The sequence below is a fragment of the Nomascus leucogenys genome, chromosome X (genome assembly GCF_006542625.1).
Source record: "Nomascus leucogenys isolate Asia chromosome X, Asia_NLE_v1, whole genome shotgun sequence".
NCBI classification, from domain to species: Eukaryota; Metazoa; Chordata; class Mammalia; order Primates; family Hylobatidae; genus Nomascus; species Nomascus leucogenys.
Window position 1 is genome coordinate 135,751,897 of NC_044406.1, and position 17,761 is coordinate 135,769,657.

Consider the following 17,761-nt stretch of genomic DNA (forward strand, 5'->3'; position numbering starts at 1 on the left):
AGCCATTATTGTCATGTTTTTTTTTTTGTTTTGTTTTGTTTTTTAAGCAAAAAGCACTTTATAACTGAGTGGCTGCTAGCCGTGAGCTATCCCTGTATTAGTTAACTTTTCTCCTAGTATTTCCAAGGTCAGGACTAATTTGTAGAATTGGCTAAGACATTGACATTCACTGGTTATCCTTTTGTGCTCACAAAAATTAAAAATTTTAAAAATGCTAGTAATTTGTTAACAGATACACTGTGTGGTTCCAAGCCCTTCATGAATGTATTAATTCATTTGTTTCACCTAATAATGTTGATGTAAAATGGGGGTAATAGCAACCAAAGCCCAGAGAAGTTAAAGAACCTACTCAAGGTCAAATGGTGAGTTGCAGAGTTGGAATTTGAATGTAGTCAGCTGCAACATTTGTGCACACCAGCATGATGCTGTTCCAGCTTCTGTAAACTTCAGGGATCAATCAAAACCATTCAACAAAGAGAGGCTCACTGATGAGATTTTAAAGTAAGCCTCATTGTGGAACTGGCACATGTTATCTGGACCTTTGGATTTCTCGGATGTGTACTTGATCCAGCTATTAACAGTAGTAGTAGTGTCTGGTGTTACTCTAAAAATTAGAGCTTTAGACATAAAGACTGCATATTGTTCGGTTTCATTTATATGAAATTCCCAAAGTGGGCAAATTTATAGAGATAGCAAATTCGTGGTTGCTGGAGGATTGGGAGTGCTGGGTGACTGCTAATGGGTATGGGGTGGGGTTTCTCTTTGGGATGATAAAAGTGTTCTAAAATTGATTGTGGTGATGAGTGGCACAACTTTGGATATACTGAAAACCTTTAAATTGTATACTTGAAAAGGGTGAACTGTATGGTATGTGAGTTGTAGTAAAACAGCTAAATGAAGGGAAAATGAGGGCTTTCTTCCTTTATATTTTAAATTGAAATTTTTTTCATGAAAATCAGAAACAGCAGGAAGACTCATCATTCTTTTATGGCCCACGAATAAACAGGGTGGTGACGTTGACTGAGTTGACTGTACAACCAGGATTTTAGATTTTTTTCTACTGACTTGATAGTAAGAATTTAACTTTTTGTTTTAAAATGTTGACTTACATTAGTGAAGCATTTTAAATATTAAAGTATCTATACTAAAAGGTAATTTTATATCTGTTACTGAAGAAAATCTGCCCCTAATACATAGTCTTGTTTTGTCAATAGAAAAATTTCAGAGCAGATACATCTGACTTGCTCCATAGTTCATCTCATCCATTCTGCTATCTCTGAGAATAATGGGTTATTTTGCTTGGACATGAACTTAAGGTTAGAAAGGTTTTTCAAAGCATATTTTACTATTTTGTCTGAATTTAATTCATTTTAGTGTTATTCATTAATCTTTTTAAAAAGTCACTTTTAATTTTGCATTGTGCTACCTGCAGGTAGTTTCAGCTCTTCTAAGTTGAGTATCTCTTTCTATAAAGACGTATTTTGCTCTAATTGTTAATTTTCAAGCGTCAGTGGTAGTTGCCTAGTTCCAGTGTTCTGGGATTTGGTGAACTAGTATACATGTTTGCCCCATCATGACATTTCACCGTATTGTATATTTGCCGCATAATCATTCACCAGATAGTTGTGAGTTCCAGTGTGTGCCAGGATACAGCCGCGAACCAGACAGACACAAGCCTTGGCCTTGTAGTGTTGAACTCTCATGGGGGAATCCTGACAGTCCTAACCTTGTAAGATGGCCCCTATCTGGCCATCTCCCCACCTCCACATCCTAGTGGCTATCTTTTTCTGTGACTTCGTCACCTCTCTTGACTATTTCTTAAGGACAGTGGCCAGCACTGTGAAGCTATTAAATCCCACTAGGTTTTGTGCCAAGGTATGTTAACCCATTTATGCCTAGTGTTCCACTATTGGAATGCTAAGCTTGTGGGAGTTATTTACATCCTACTGCTCAAGGTCATCACCAAGGTCTGATTTTTCACAAAAATAATTTGCAACCTCCGGCATAAATGGGTTAATGTTCTCCATTGCTGGATTTTGTTACTGTGTCTGGTTGCTCTTAATACAGCCTGGCGAAAAGATATTTATAAATATCCACAGTCACCTTGTTGAATTGGATGTGGTTTACCTCCCACTGACTTTATGTGTATCTATCTGTGTCCTAAACTTTGATAAAATAACCAAAGCATTACTTAGTTTTCTGTTGTTGCTGTAATCTTCTTAAGTCTAAATAAATCCTTGCATTAAAATGGTATTCGTGTATGTTCTGAATATAATGCTTTCATTTATGCCTGAATTGTGATGAATATGCATTATTTAAATGTAAATGAAGTATATACTTTCCCTAGAAAATACTGATTAAATCAAATCTTACTAATTTGATTTCAGTCAAATCCATGCCACTCTAAACTGCCATCATTTGGAGAAAACAAAATTCTTAAAAGAGAAAATAGTGTGAGTTAAATTGTCCATTCTTTTTTCATTCTGCTTGGCTGCCTCTAAATTATCTTTAAAAATTGAGTATGGAAATTTGAGGCCAGTTGCACAATTAATAAACATTAAGTTTTTTTAGAGGGCAATTAGAGCACTAGGAATAAAAATTCCTGGAATGTGTGTGGCATCTTCTGCTGAGCTCCCCCTTGTGCATTTAGCTCCCCTTCTCTGTTCTCCCCTAGTCCCCTGCACCTTTATTGGAGCTCTCACATACTGCCTGTGCTCTGGTTCATTGTTTGTATGTCTCATTACCACTGGGGCCTAGTATGGAAATAGAACCTGTAAAGTAGTACCGTTTGCTCTCAGTTGCCATATTTAAGTCTTAGATGTCACATATGTTTGAAATTGCATACAAATTCAGTTGATATTGAATGTTGTCTTTCTTGGTAGAGTTTCCAGGATGGCTTCTGCATCAACTTCTAAATATAATTCACACTCCTTGGAGAATGAGTCTATTAAGAGGGTAAGTTGAATTTTCAGATTTATCTGTCTCTTTCCTTGCATTTATTTTGATATTTGAATATTAGGTCATTTTGGGCTGGCCTTTGAATTATGAATTTTATTATTCATTCACATATAAATACATTTATACATGTGATTTCTTTATTGTCTCACCTTGTTCCAGAAAAGCTTTTTTTTTTTTTTTTTTTTTTGAGACAGAGTCTCTCTCTGTAGCCCAGGTTGAAGTGCAGTGACGCGATCTTAGCTCACTGCAACCTCCGCCTCCCAGATTCAAGTGATTCTCCTGCCTCAGCCTCCCGAGTAGCTGGGATTACAGGCGCGTGCTACCACACCCGGCTAATTTTTGTATTTTTAGTAGAGACGGGGTTTCACCATGTTGGCCAGGCTGGTCTTGAACTCCTGACCTCAAGTGATCTGCCCGCCTCGACCTCCCAAAGTGCTAGGATTTACAGACGTGAGCTACCATGCCCAGCCCAGAAAAGCTTTTAGATAGAATACCTTATATGTGTTAAGTGAGTTTTACATTTGTAAATCCTTTCACATAACTTCATTTTTGAAAACCTCTGTCTCGTGAAATTACTGCTAGAGCTTATGTTTAAGGTACTAGGCAATCCTCCACCCGGAAAGGTTGCTGAAGGACATACTGGAAGGCTAAGTCCTGCTGAGCAGGCTGCTACGCCTTCCTAAATATTGGCATTATTTTCTAATTATGATAAAATTGTTGCATAACCAAAACAAATACAACTTTAACAGAAAATGGTTCAGGGTATCCAGGGGGAGATTGTGTAATTAGAGGGAGATTTTGGAATGTGCATTCAAAGGAAGGGATTAATTTAAAATAAGCTTTTTTCATGGCCCTTTAAGGCCCTAAGATTATCCACCAGAAAGACTAATTTATACTCCCACCAGGTGGATAGAGATGCCTGAGCGATCAGAAGGGAGCAAAAGGTGGTCTTTTCTTTTGTATTTCTTGATTACTAATAAGGTTAACCTTTTTTAAAAAAGTGTGTTTATGGTCAGGTGAGGTGGCTCATGCTTGTAATTCTAGCACTTTAGGAGGCCAAGGTGGGAGGATCACTTGAGCTCAGGAGTTCGAGACTGGCCTAGGCAACATAGTGAAACCCTGTCTCTACCAAAAAGACAAAAAATTAGCCAGGTGTGGTAGCATGCGCCCATAGTTCCAGCTACTCAGGAGGCTGAGGTGGGAGATTGTTTCAGCCTGGGAGGCAGAGGTTGCAGTGAACCGAGATCTCACCACTGCACTCCAGCCTGGGCTACAGAGTGAGATCCTGTCTCAAAATAAATAAGTAAATAAAAGTGTGTTTGTTATTAGTTTGTATTTCTTTTGTGAAGTGATTGTTCATGTCCTTTATTTGGCTTTTGGGGGTTTTGAGGGGAGTTCTTATTGATTATGTGTTCCGTGTGTGTGCGTATGTTTGTATAATTTTTTTTTGAGACAAAGTCTAACTCTGTCCCTCAGGCTGGAGTGCAGTGGCGCAATCCTGGCTCACTGCAACCTCTGCCTCCTGGGTTCAAGTGATTCTCGTGCCTCAGCCTCCCGAGTAGCTGGGATTACAGGTGTGCACCATCACGCCCGGCTAATTTTTGTATTTTTAGTAGAGTTGGGGTTTCACCATGTTGGCTATGCTGGTCTTGAACTCCTGGCCTCAAGCTGTCCACCTGCCTTAGCCTCCCAAAGTGCTGGAATTACAGGCATGGACCACCACACCTGGCTTGTTCCTTATATTTTGCTAATCAGCTCTATAATATGTTGCAAGTCTTCTTCCTGGTTTATTGTTGGCCTTTTAATTGTATTTATGGTATTTTGATTTTGATTTTGAAATACTGAAGTTTAAAGTTTTTATGTAATCACATATATCAATCTATATTTTCTGTTTTGGGTGCCTACAAGGACCATCCTCATCTCCAAGATTATATGTTTTTATTGTATTTAAGTATTTTTATGGTACAAGAATCAGTTCTAGACACAGGAGTAATTTCAAGAATGTAACTATAAATCCTTTGTGTAATGCTGCTCTGATATAATGTATAGCCTATGTTAATCCCATGTTATCCTGTTTTAATCAGACATTCACTTCCCTTATTTTGTGGTTGACCTAGAACTGTGGTATTTAAAAGGTATACTGAGTATTGCATTTGCTCGTTATGCCTGTTTTTAGTTAGTGAGAGGTAGTGTTAAAGGATGATAATTTCTTTCCTCTCTTACAATTTATATAAGGTGTGTGGTTTTGCTTCTCACTGAGGAAGGCATTCCCGGCTGAGAACAGTTTGTTTTGCCCAACTGGTTAAAATGCTTAGCTTGCAAGTACTAGAAAATTTTTTAAATTGGCTAGGAATTTTCATTCTGCCTCTGAATAAAAAAAAAAAAAACATTAAAAATTCAGCATAACATCCCTCTTTGACAGCTTCTATCTCACCTAAATATACAATTCACATTTCTCTTGTTTCATAATAATTCTCCCCATTTGCATAGCCTCTGATAATTCACAGAAGTGTGCACAGTGGCTCACACCTGTAATCCCAGCACTTTGGAAGGCCAAGGCAGGCAGATCACTTGAGGCCAGGAGTTCAAGACCAGCCTGGCCAACATGGTGAAATCCCGTCTCTACTCAAAATGCAAAAATTAGCTGGGCGTGGTGGCACACACCTGTAGTCCCAGGTACTCGGGAGACCGAGGCATGAGAATCTCTTGAACCTGGGAGCCGGGAGGCAGACGTTGCAGTAAGCCAAGATTGCACCACTGTTGCCTGGCAACAGAGCAAGACTGTCTCAAAAAATAAAAGTGTGCTTGTATATATATTTTTTCACTTAATACTCACAAAACTGCTCTGACGGAAGCATGAGTAACTTCACTTATGAAATGATTGCAGTGTGATTTTGGACAACAAATAGAAAAAAAATAAAATATTGCTAAAAAAAACTTTTTGCCCAAACAGATGTTAGTGATGTGCCTCAAATGTCATCAGACTAGCACCTGCAACACATCTTTGTATTAATCCACTAGAGCAGCTGAATAACCTGAAAGACAATGGGTATCTATGGCAAATTAGGCTCTGAGAACTCACCTGCAGGTTGCAGTGGTTAATAATACTGTGCCCGCCTAGCAGAGCTGTGGAAGTGATTGAATGAGGCACATGCTTGGGAATACCTCTAAAGCCAGGAAGCCTAGAGAAATAGTAAAGTGATGTGAAGAATTTGTACAAATGGCTCCTAAGACTTTTGCCAGCTCAAAAGTTCTCTGACGGACCACTCATTCCTCTTATCTAGGACAGGGATCTTAGTAAATGTGAGGAAGTAAAAAGAGAGGAAGGGTCTTAGTGAAATAGGAAACGCAATAGGTAATCACAATGATTTTCGGGCATTGTAATAGGATTCTGGCTAATGGCTGTAGTATTATTCAGTTAAGCCTCTATGGAATTGAAGTTTTCCTTCCTACTCTTCCCAAAAGATGGCTGAATGTGAAAAAAAAGCTGCTACAGTGTATGTGTATCTATAGAACACACTTAATATTTACTTTTTATCACTTTCCCGAAAGCTGTTAACTTTAAAGTGCTTGGAAATATAGTTTAAAAATTAATATTATTGAGAAGCATGCCAGCATTATTTAATACTAGAAGTTGACATATCTAATTAATGTTGGTGCTAGATTGTATTTTTTGTTTGAATTTTTGTGCCAGTTTTCCCAAATGCTAAATCTCTAATGCTTTTTCTTTAAAAAACATATTTCTAGTGGCTTGTATTCCTAGTTGCTTAAAAACAGTGTGTAAATGTAACGTCATTACTTCTGATGCGTCTGTTTTGTTTCTAGACGTCTCGAGATGGAGTGAATCGGGATCTCACTGAGGCTGTTCCTCGACTTCCAGGAGAAACACTAATCACTGGTAAGGACCTGCTGACATTAAGATTTGCATAACTTGAGGAGAAGTCTGGCAGGATCAGGTGGCTTCAGTCCTGCTTACTCTTTAGCAGTCAGGCTTAGACAAATAGGCTGCCTTTGTTTAGAAGCGTTAGCACAGAACTCTCTGCATCCCTTTCTTGATTAAAGAGTTCTTTCAAGAGCTTCATGCTCACAAGAGTAGTGATTTCTTGTGTCTGTACCAAAGACTGAGAATGATTTAGGGGAAAAAAATGTGGATTATCTCTTGAAAGTCTCTCATTGGAGCCATAAGCTCTCATGGTTTAAGGTTTTAAGAGCAAAATGATTTCCAGTCAATGGTGCATGCCTTAAAATGATAAACTTAAAGGCTTGAAGGCTTAAGCATTCTCCTCTTTGAAATACAGGAGAACATATTGCTTTAAAATATCTTCCATTTGTCAGAAAATGGAAGTTAGTATTTAGGTAATATTTTGATGTTATTTTTCATGATAAACATATACTAAAAGGAAGGGATCAACTTTGGAAGGGCTAGATCACTATGGCTTAAGAATATAGAAGCATCTGACAGCTTCTAAGCCAAATGCTAATGTTGTGGGCAAATTTTATATGTGGATTAACACCCTCCTTTCAGACTTCAATGTATTTGAAGCAGATGTGATTACCATTGTTCCAGGGAACCTTTTGATTAATTAAGATCTGGGTTGTTTAGCTTAAATGGCTAAAACCTGGTGCTAATTAGATGGCGGGCCTAAGCGAGGTACCTTTGGGAATTAGCCATACACCATGAGAAATTCTCTTGTGAGTCCACAAACTTGCACACATTCTAGTCTTGAAATGGAGACCAGTGGGATGTGTTCATCCCAATTTCTGGATAAGAGCAAAGAAGATATTTTACTTTTGATCGTCTTCATGTATGAAGTTTTGGTGGTAGGTATCAGTGCCTGAAACTTAACCCAGGTGGTAACTAACGGAACTAGCATGAAGTAGCTTTCCTGAGTATTTTTTATTTAGAACTTGAGGAGAAAGGGATTTCAAAATCATTATGAGTCATTAACACATTCAAGGACATCCCCGAAAGATAAGAGAGGCATATTTCTATTAATTATTCTGATTTAGCTTCTCCTTATGTTTATTCCAGCAAAGATGTACTATTCTTTTGGCCACCTGTTTTATGTCACTTCAGTGTTTGAAATGAACCTAGCCAAACTCTATTCTAGACTATTAAAAAGAGAAGGAGGTTTGGTGCGGTGGCTCACACCTGTAATCCTAGCACTTTGAGAGGCCGAAGCAGGAGGATCACTTGAGGCCAGGAATTGGAGACCAGCCTGGGCAACACAGCAAAACCTCATCTTTACTAAAAATTAAAAAATGAGCTGGGTGCAGTGGCGCATACCCATAGTCCCAGCTACTCAGGAGGCTGAAGTGGAAGGATTGCTTGAGCCTGAGAGGTTGAGGCTGCAGTGGGCCATGATTGCACCACTGAACTCCAGCTTGGGCAATAGAGCAAGACCTTATCTCAAAAAAAAAAGAAAAAAAGACAGAATAAGCTGGAAAGATTTCTACTGCTGACATTTATTTATTAAAAACATGATTATGTTTCTGTGGTTAGAGATTGGTAGCCTCATCTCTCAGTCTAGTGGTTAGTCCGTGAGACTGTCCCAGGTGAGTTGCCGTCCTCTGGCTGAAGTAGCTCAAATAGTTACCTTTACAACCGCCTTAGGGTAGCAGCAGCAGTATTCTCATTCACTTCTATTGTCATCTTGCCCCAGGTAGTGACAGCATTGTGGGAAAGCTCAGGGAAGCACTGTTAGTGCCTGGAGGTGGTGTGGCCCCACTGGTTCTCCCACTACCCCAACTCAACCCAGCACGGTAATGTAGAAACATTGCCAGTGCTTGCTTTCAGCCTTTTCAGTAATTTTTAAAATTGTAGTTATTCTTAGCTGAATAGTTTATATTAAATTAGTGCCATTTGTTGTGTATCTTGGTATCTATTTCCATTATTTTAGGGTACTTTTTTTATCTTAATAGACAAAGAAGTTATTTACATATGTCCTTTCAATGGCCCCATTAAGGGAAGAGTTTACATCACAAATTATCGTCTTTATTTAAGAAGTTTGGAAACGGTAAGTAGAATATAAGACCATAAAGATGACCCTAACTGTTAAAGATAATGCTAAATTGTTTCTCTTCTACTTTGCAAGATTGACTGTGGGTCAAATTAACATGGAGTATATTTGCTTCTCAACTCTTAGTTTTTTGCTTATGCAAAACTCATTTAACACTAACACTTGTATATGTAAGGAACAGGGTCAATTAAAAAAAGTCTTACCCCTCATAATGGTGGGGGAGGAGTTAGTAATTGTAACCATTTGCTAGTTTGGAGAAGTTAGGTGTAGAGCAGTGGTTCTTTGCCAGAAGCACATATGAAACCCACTTGTGGAGCTTAACAACACAGTATCCATAAAAGTTAAAAATAAAAAAATACAGATGTCCTAGATAGACTGCATCAGAATATCCAGGCCTGTGGTTCCAGCACAGTTATATTTTCTAAAATATCACGGAAGAAGATACTGATGTGAATTTCTGGGTAAAGCCCACCATTCTAGAACTTTTCCGAGTGTTCAATCATAAAGCACCAGGTAGCAGTGTAGAACTAGGATGACTGTGGTATGGCTTACTGCCACTCTACCTTTTCAATCCCTGACCATGAAAGGTTTGTCACAGCATTTTGAGGAACGTTCCATCACTAGGACAATAACATGGAAAAGAGATGCCCCAGAAAGGGAAGAGAGAGTGAGTAGCTGCTGTGGCTGTCACCGAAGGACTTCCAGTGGATGTGGTGGGTTGTCATTGCCCAGGTCAGCCTGAAGGGGAGGTATATTTTGATAGGATGTGAATGGGGAAGAGGTCCAGGGTTCACAGAGAGTAGCCCATCAGCAGCTTCTACACAGGTGACCTTGAGGCTGTCAGGGAAATGTAGCTTTTGTTTTATTGCTTTTACCCCACCATTTTTTAGGACAGTTCTAATCTAGATTAGTTTGTATCTTTTAATCTTTTATGGTGTTCATTATTATGTCTGAATTCAGAAAAAATGCTGTTTATTATCCCCATTGCCTTAGCTGTGGGAGCCCACTTTTATAGCTGCCCCAGCTTCTGGAATCTCCTCTAGCACAGTGCTTGTAGGGACATGTACATGGATCAGGCCACAGGGCATTTTATTTATGTGACTCTATTCAAACTTTTAAGTAAGAGTGGAGATGAGTGAATGTTCTAGCTTTCCAGAATGGGAAAGAAGATTCTGAAAATTAACAACAGCGAGCTGGATGTTCACCCTTGGCAACAATTGGCAAAAATTCTACAAATAATCATTTTAAACAGATGATTTTTAAGTACTTAGAAAAGAAACCAACCATTGGGAGTGTTATTGATACACTGTCTTGATGGAACCAAGGCCGTATGACAGACCCTGGTAAAGACACCTGGGCCGAATGGTGGCAGTACACTTAGGTGGAGTTACAGCCTATGGATTTCAGGCTTAATGCTAGGAAGGGTGGTCACTAACATCTTGCTGTGTGGGACCCTTCCTTTCCAGCATTTCTGATGCAATGCAGAGGAGCACATAGAAGACATGCATTTCCAATATATGAAAAACCCCATACTAGCCAATGTGTGCTAGGTGATGGGATCAGGGTTTGAAATGATCTTAACTGGGTAGGATATTGGAGCAAAACTAATAATATAAAATTGATACAGATAACAATTATCAGTTGTTATCAGTTGTTATCAGTAAAGGATAGGAGGTCTGTCTTAACGGATCCAAGCTTATTTGACCCAGTAATTGGATATGACTGATTAAAAAGTTAATATTCCCCTAGGCTGAGTTAACAGAAGTATAACATAATTGCCAGACAAAATGTAACAGTAGCCCCATCTGAAGTGTTGTGTTCAAAGCCAGATTCCAAGTTTTAAGAGGGACATTAACAAACTGAAGAGAGTTCAGACACAGATAACTAGGTTAGTGAAGGGACTGCAGTTTGAGCAGTGATCAAAATAAATGCTGATCTTGTCTGAAGAAAAGATGACTAAAAAGGGACATGATGGACCCATCTTTGAATATTTGAAGTGCCATTCTGTGGAGCAGGGATTCGATTTATTCTGTATAGCTCCCAAGGGTCAAATTAGGATAGATTGAAAGATTTTATGCTAATATATGTGAGAATTATCAAAAGTTGCAGTTAAACATTATAGTCCCTTTTGCTGCTTGTACTCTTGGCTTTTTGACTCACTCTGTGTACCCAGTTCCACCTTATGCTGTCACTGATGATGAACTGGGGAAGTTATTCAAACTGATGATATGACAAGGTTGTGTATGTAGTGTGACCTCAACTACGAAAAACAAAAATTATCTGTAGAAAAGAGGCTGGAAAGAAATACACCAAAGGTTTCAGTATCTGGGCTATCTGAAGAAAGGGATTATGCATGTCTTGTCTTCTTCCTTTCACTTGTCAATATTTTTCAAAAACCCAGAATGAACATGTATTACTTTTACAATTGGGAGAATTCTCAACAAGTTTTATTTTTGTTTGTATATGATGCCCTAGAGGATGGAGTTAGTGCTGAGTGGGTGAATAAAATGCCTGTCTGACACTGACTACTAACTTATTTCTTCTTCCACTAAGTTTTACATAAACATTTTAAGCAATTGGCCACAACATTTAGTCCAAGTATAAAAGCAAGCAGCTGACAGCAGAAAACATCATATAAAGAATGCCATTTAAATGGTTATACAGGAGTCTAAAAACATAGTCATCATAGTGTTTCTTCAGTTAAAAGTCCTAAACAAGAACATTAATTGTGGATTCTGCTGCAAACTGAAAAAAATTTTGTTGCATGTTTGACAAAAGCTGTCATCTCACTGGCATTTTGAAGTGGACACCTGTTTGTTTCAGGTATGTAAACACTGCAGTGGGAGTGATGAGTCCAGGTGTGTGTGGTCTGATTCTGGAGTCAGCTCTGCTATTTTGTAAGGAGTCAAGGGCAGATTCCCTGCCTCCTGTTGCCCAGGGAAGTAGAGGAACAGTGTCCATGTCCTGAGATTGCCACAGTGGCCCGCTTCTACCTAGCCCTCCTTGCCTGGTCTGCCCCCGCATTCTGGCCTGCGCCCCGTCTCCAGCGTGTTCATCCTTAGAGTGAGGCCGACCAGCTTGCTTCTCAGTTCCAAAACTATCATCGGTTCCCTGTTGCCCACAGAGTGAAACCCATTCTCTTGGTATGGCATAAAAGTCCTTCTGACTTCTCCAACCTTGACTTACATCACTTCTTCCCAAGTGCACTGTTCTCAAACTATGCAGAGCCTTTCCTTCTCCCATCATGCATGTGCCATTCTCACGGAACCTGGATGCCCTTTCTCCCCCCCTTTCAGAAGCTGCTGTTCATCCTTCAGAACCCACCTCAAGAGCCACACCCTCTCTGGAGTCTTCCCCAGCTTCTCTTGAAGGAATGGTTCCTTCTTTGTGTCCCTGCAGCCTTTTCTTCATGCCTCTGTGTTAACACATGGCTATGAAACCTTCCCTGGCCCTTTAGCTAAACTTTTAATACCTCTTTTCTGTGTTTAATTTTTCTCTTGAGTGCTTGTCACTATCTCCTATGTTATATATTTCACTGATTCATCTTGTTTGTTGTCTAAGGACAAGGATGCTTGTCTGTCTATTCACTGATGTTCTGTCAGTTCTTGGGAAGGAGTCTGGCACATTGAAGATGCTAAGTCAGTGTGTGTTGAATGAATGGATTCTGTCATATTTATTTGCCGCTATGTCTGTGGTCTTATCAAATGCTGAGTCCGTTTGGTCCTTCATGCCTAGCTAGTACAGTGTCCTGGTAGACAGTAATACACAGTAAAAGTGTATTGCGTGAACTTGGGAGGAAATGGGCTCCTAAGTTGTTAGTGCTGCTCAGAGGGCAAAGGTCTAGTCACTGTGATTTGACCACAGTATGGCTCCTGCTACATTGTGGCATCTTGAATACTAACATTGCTTCTGGATTTGAGAAATCCCATAGCTACCTTTTGGCCTCGAGGGTACTAAGGAATTTGGCTTTGGGTTAATGTTGTGACTATAGTAGGGCCTACTGTAGGTAGGTGATACCCTGTAATCTGGTAGACTGCCGTCAGTAAGACTGCTTTCAGGATTCCTTCCAGGAGCACTTTGTGTTTAGGTGCTCTAGTGCATGAGAAAGATACCTTAACCCTCGTTCATTCAGGCATTCATGTCTTCATTCCAGAAACATTCACTGAGCACCATGGTGAATTTAATACTGTGCAAGGTGCACAATGCTATACCTTGAGGCCTGCACAGCCTCATAGGATATAGATTTGAGTAATTGTGGTATAATATGACAAAGCCTACAGTGGTATGCATAGTGCTGTGAGAAGGAAGAAGACGTACAAGGGAGAAGACGATTATGCCAGTGTAGCAAGTCATAGAATGCTTTATAGAGGAGATGATACTTAAACCAACTCTTGAAGAATGGTAACAATTTTCTGGACAGGAAGGAAAAAGGAGCATATCAGGTGGAGAGTTTCCATATCTATATGGTACTTTTCTGTATCGCATGTATAACAATATGGAAAAGCACCATTTGTTATGAAGATGGTTGAATGATCAGTTGGAGCTGGAACACTGGGGGTTGACGGAGGAGTGGGGAACAGAAGAGGATGAGGCTGGAAGAAGAGCCAGCAGCCTTAAGAGTCTCATAAGTCACAGTTAGGCAGTATGCAAGTTACACAGACAATGACATATCCAATGTGATTTCAGGAAGAGAACTCTGGCTGCAGCGTGTGTGATGGGTTAGAGGCGGGAGAGACTGAAGTCAGGAAGCCCAACTAGGAAGTTATTTTAGTTTTCCAGGTAAGTGATAAGGGCCTTAATACAGTCATAGTGGAGACAGAAAAGAGGGGACAGCCATGAGAGATTTGGAGGGCTTGGGTGGCCATTTGGAGGATAGAGTTGAACAAACTTTCACTTGAAAGATAGGAGCTGCTCCCATTCATCGGAATAGACATTATATTATAGGAGAAGGAATATGTTGTAGGTAAGCCCAATGGTTAGTCTGAAGGCATGGACTTACAACTCTACAACTACCACGTGGAAATGGCTCAGAAGCAGTTGGAAACCTGACTCTGAAGCTGCTGAAGTCATTAGCATATTGGTAGCACTAAAGACCACAGACATTCATGAGCTGGGAAGAGTAGGTAACATAAAAAGATATGGGCTAAGGAGAGGACCCCAGGGGACATGGACACTTTTCCATGGTGCAGAGAGCGAGAAGAGCCTGTGGAGACAACCAAGTGGCAGCAGTGAAAGCAGGAGAAAATCTTTGGATAAGGGGCTGTGATGGAAGTCAGTGAAGTCAGTAGGAGAGAAGAATCTCAAGAAGGAAGGGAGCGGACCATGGTGTGAAATGTTGCAAGTTTCAGTAAGATAAAGAATGAAAAGAGGCCATGGAGTGTGTGGCCAGGAGGAGGCTCACAGGAGCCCCAGTGATAACAGATTCCATGGAGATGTGAGTCCTTGGGTCTTTCTCGCAGTCCTCTTCCACCTTGCTCTTTCTGTAAAGATTCTGCAGCTTCCAGGCCTCAGCAAGCTGCTCTGCATTTATTCTTCTCCCCGTGGCTTTAAGCTACCCCCTTGGCTTTAGTCACTTCCATGCACATGAAATTGTATAGTTTCCATTGACTCTTTCATCTGAGCATGACAACAGCTGACAGGCAAAGCAGATGCTACCCTGGCCATGTTTTTTCCCCTAGTGCTACCTCTCTTTTGAGCCCCGGTTTCTCATTCCTTACTGCCTGCTGGAGATCCCTTGAATTTTCACCTGGCATCTCAGACTCATGGTCAAGCTGAAATTGTTCAACTCAATTTCCTCCCTCCCCCCAGTTCCTTCTTTTGGTGTTCTTGTTTCTCTTAATGGTGCCATTTTCTTCTCATCACCCTGGAGTCTCCTCTGTCTACCCATCACCGCTTCTCTGTAGACTTCATCACATCTGCCTCATCCTTTCTAGTCATGTTGCCCTACCGTCATCCCCGGTGTCTGTCTCCTAGGCCCTGGCAATCTCCTTCAGCTAGGCCTCCCTGACTTCAGCGGCTCTCCCTTCTATTCTGTCTGTTCCCTAAGACATACCTGCAATCTTCTCATTCCCTTACTCAGAAACTCTCCTTTCCTACCTTATTGCACATTCCCTAGCCAGGTATTCACAGTCCTCACCACTCTGCTGCCATCTTATCTTCCCAGCATTGCTCTTTCCCCCCTCCCTTGTGTATACACCCCGTGCTTTGGCTCCCATAAGCAGCTTGGTCTTCCTAAACAAGCCCTCTGCCTCCTCACCTGTGGACTTCTCGTGCAGCCATTTTGTCCCTCTAGAACATACATTCATCCCCACCCCATCTCTGCCATTTGCCCCCCATTCCTCTTAAAAATCATTCCGAAGTATTCACTATAGAAAGCTAATAAAAATAACATAAATGTTTGTGGGTCCACCACCCAGCTGAAGGAATCCCATCCTTTCCTCCCTCTTCACAGCAGAGGTAATCACCATCCAAAAGTTGGTATTTCTCACTCCTGGTCATTTCACACATCCCTTTTTAAAATAGAATGGAATATAGGAAATGTGGAGGAAGCTGAAGGAATGGGGGCTTTTAAGGCTTCCAGTTGAGCAGATCATAACCCTTGGGCAGTATAATTTGGCTCTAGGTTCAGGACTGCTGGCAGGGTGAGAAACATGTTGGATATAGAGTTTTCATTTTCTGAAGACAAGTCAGAAACAGCACATTCTTCCTGGATTAAAGTCAAGGACAAATTTGTTGTTTGGCTTTTCTCTAAAAGATAGTGACACAGTGATTCAATTCTTCAGGCAGTGTATTACCCAAAGATTCTTGAATCCTTTTCAATTTGATGGCTCTTTTGTTGATTCTCTATAAAGATGGAGCATACAGTGTTAACTTTTAGTTGGTAAAGGTGCTTCTGTGAAGAACTATATAATGTGGCCTACTTTTTTTTCTGATGAGTTGCCAGTGCAAAGGTAATATTTGGAGAATCAAGACGAGTGGGCAGTTTACATGTCTGTCAAACTCTGTCTCAAATACCTGGTTGTGAAATGGCTTTCAGATGGGTGCTGGGTGTTGTGCCATCTAAGAGCTGGGCACGGAACAAGTGCGGCAGTACTCAGGTTTCCTCATCTCTATTGGTGGCTGTCATTGGATCTGTAAGCCTTGGATACTACCAGGAAGGGAGGCAGAGTTTACCTTTCAGTGTGAGCATTTCAAAGCCCGACCTATATTCTTTTTCAGAGGGAAGGCCAGTGCACTTAATTACAAGCACAACCAAAAAGGATTCCTGTAGTATTTTTTCCTTGAAGAAAAAAAAAAAAAAAAAAAAAAGCATTGGAAACTTTTCAAGACTGTCCTTTTCAGGTCCTTCTCTCTAGTGGATTTGGCACCTCTTTTCATTTTATAGCAGGTGAAATAATGCTAAATAGACTATAATAAAACACCCTAGTCTGTCCATAAATCAGAACATCAGTGGGAGCATAGGATCCATGCTATAGGTATTATTTTAAACTTCCAGTCTTAAATCATCTTCTTATGTTGCTGCTGCAAAATGAATGCTTTCTTCACGTTAAAAAAAAAAAAAAAAAAAAAAAAACCTAATTCCTGCCCATACCCTTGGTTCCTTTGTCCGTTGTCCCCATGCTAATCCCCAAACTTTAGGGTCTGTAAGCTACTAAGCCCTGATGTTGAAAGTCACATAACAGGTTTAATTAATTAGTTCCACTACAAGTTCAGGCTTTTAGAAAGGGTCTCATTGCTGCTTTGGCAATTCCTTCTGTCTCAGATTGACTTCTCACTACACCTTCCACCACTACAGTGACAAACCTTTCATGCTCTTTAGCTGACCTCATCGCTTGTTCTGTTGAAAAGTCCCCTTGTCACCACCTAAGGAGGTCTACCTTCACCCATCTTTTCCTCCTTCCCTCCCATCTGAGAGGAAGGAATCAGACATCTTATTTTCCAAAGTGAATCCTATTCTTTTTTTTTTTTTTTTTTGAGAAGGAGTCTCGCTCTGTCGCCCAGGCTGGAGTGCAGTGGCGCAATCTCGGCTCACTGCAAGCTCCGCCTCCCGGGTTCACGCCATCCTCCTGCCTCAGCCTCTCCGAGTAGCTGGGACTACAGGCGCCCGCCACCACGCCCGGCTAATTTTTTTGTATTTTCAGTAGAGACGGGGTTTCACCGTGGTCTTGATCTCCTGACCTCGTGATCCACCTGCCTCGGCCTCCCAAAGTGCTGGGATTACAAGCGTGAGCCACCGCGCCCGGCCGAATCCCATTCTTTAAACCTTTCTCCTCTGGAGTCTTAGTTCCCCATTGGTTATTCTGTGTCTTACATTTTTGGTTTTCATCATTTTTGATTCTCCTTCCCCCCGCTCTGTGAATCTGTTCAACTTCCTTCCCTTCCTTCCTTCCCTCCCTTCCCTCCCTTCCCTCCCCTTCCCCTCCCCTCCCCCCCTCCACTCCCCCCTCCCCTCCCCCTCCCCCTCCCTTCCATTTTGAGACAGCTCTGTTGCCCAGGTTGGAGTGCAGTGGCATGATCTCGGCTCACTGCAACCTCCACCTCTTGGGTTCAAGAGATTCTTCCACCTCAGCTTCCCGAGTAGCTGGGATTACAGACATGCACCACCACACCCAGTTAATTTTTGTATTTTTAGTAGAGACATTGTTTCATTATGTAGGCCAGGCTGGTCTTGGACTCCTGACCTCAAGTAATCTGCCCACCTCAGCCTCCCAAAATGCTGGGATTACAGGCGCGAGCCACTGTACCCAGCCTTGCCCAAGTATCTTTATTTGAAAACACCTTCT

General features: G+C 41.0%; 1 protein-coding gene across 2 annotated transcripts in view; it reads left to right on the top strand.

Annotated features, from left to right (window-relative positions):
* The window catches only part of MTM1 (myotubularin 1), a 102,825-nt gene that overhangs the window by 20,094 nt on the left and 64,970 nt on the right, over positions 1 to 17,761 (top strand). For both annotated transcript variants that reach the window (XM_003271839.4, XM_030807027.1), the window contains exons 2-4: positions 2,883 to 2,955; positions 6,784 to 6,856; positions 8,881 to 8,975. In XM_003271839.4, coding sequence (XP_003271887.2) covers positions 2,893 to 2,955; positions 6,784 to 6,856; positions 8,881 to 8,975 — 231 coding nt within the window. In that variant the 5' untranslated portion in view covers positions 2,883 to 2,892. The remainder of the gene's footprint in view (positions 1 to 2,882; positions 2,956 to 6,783; positions 6,857 to 8,880; positions 8,976 to 17,761) is intronic.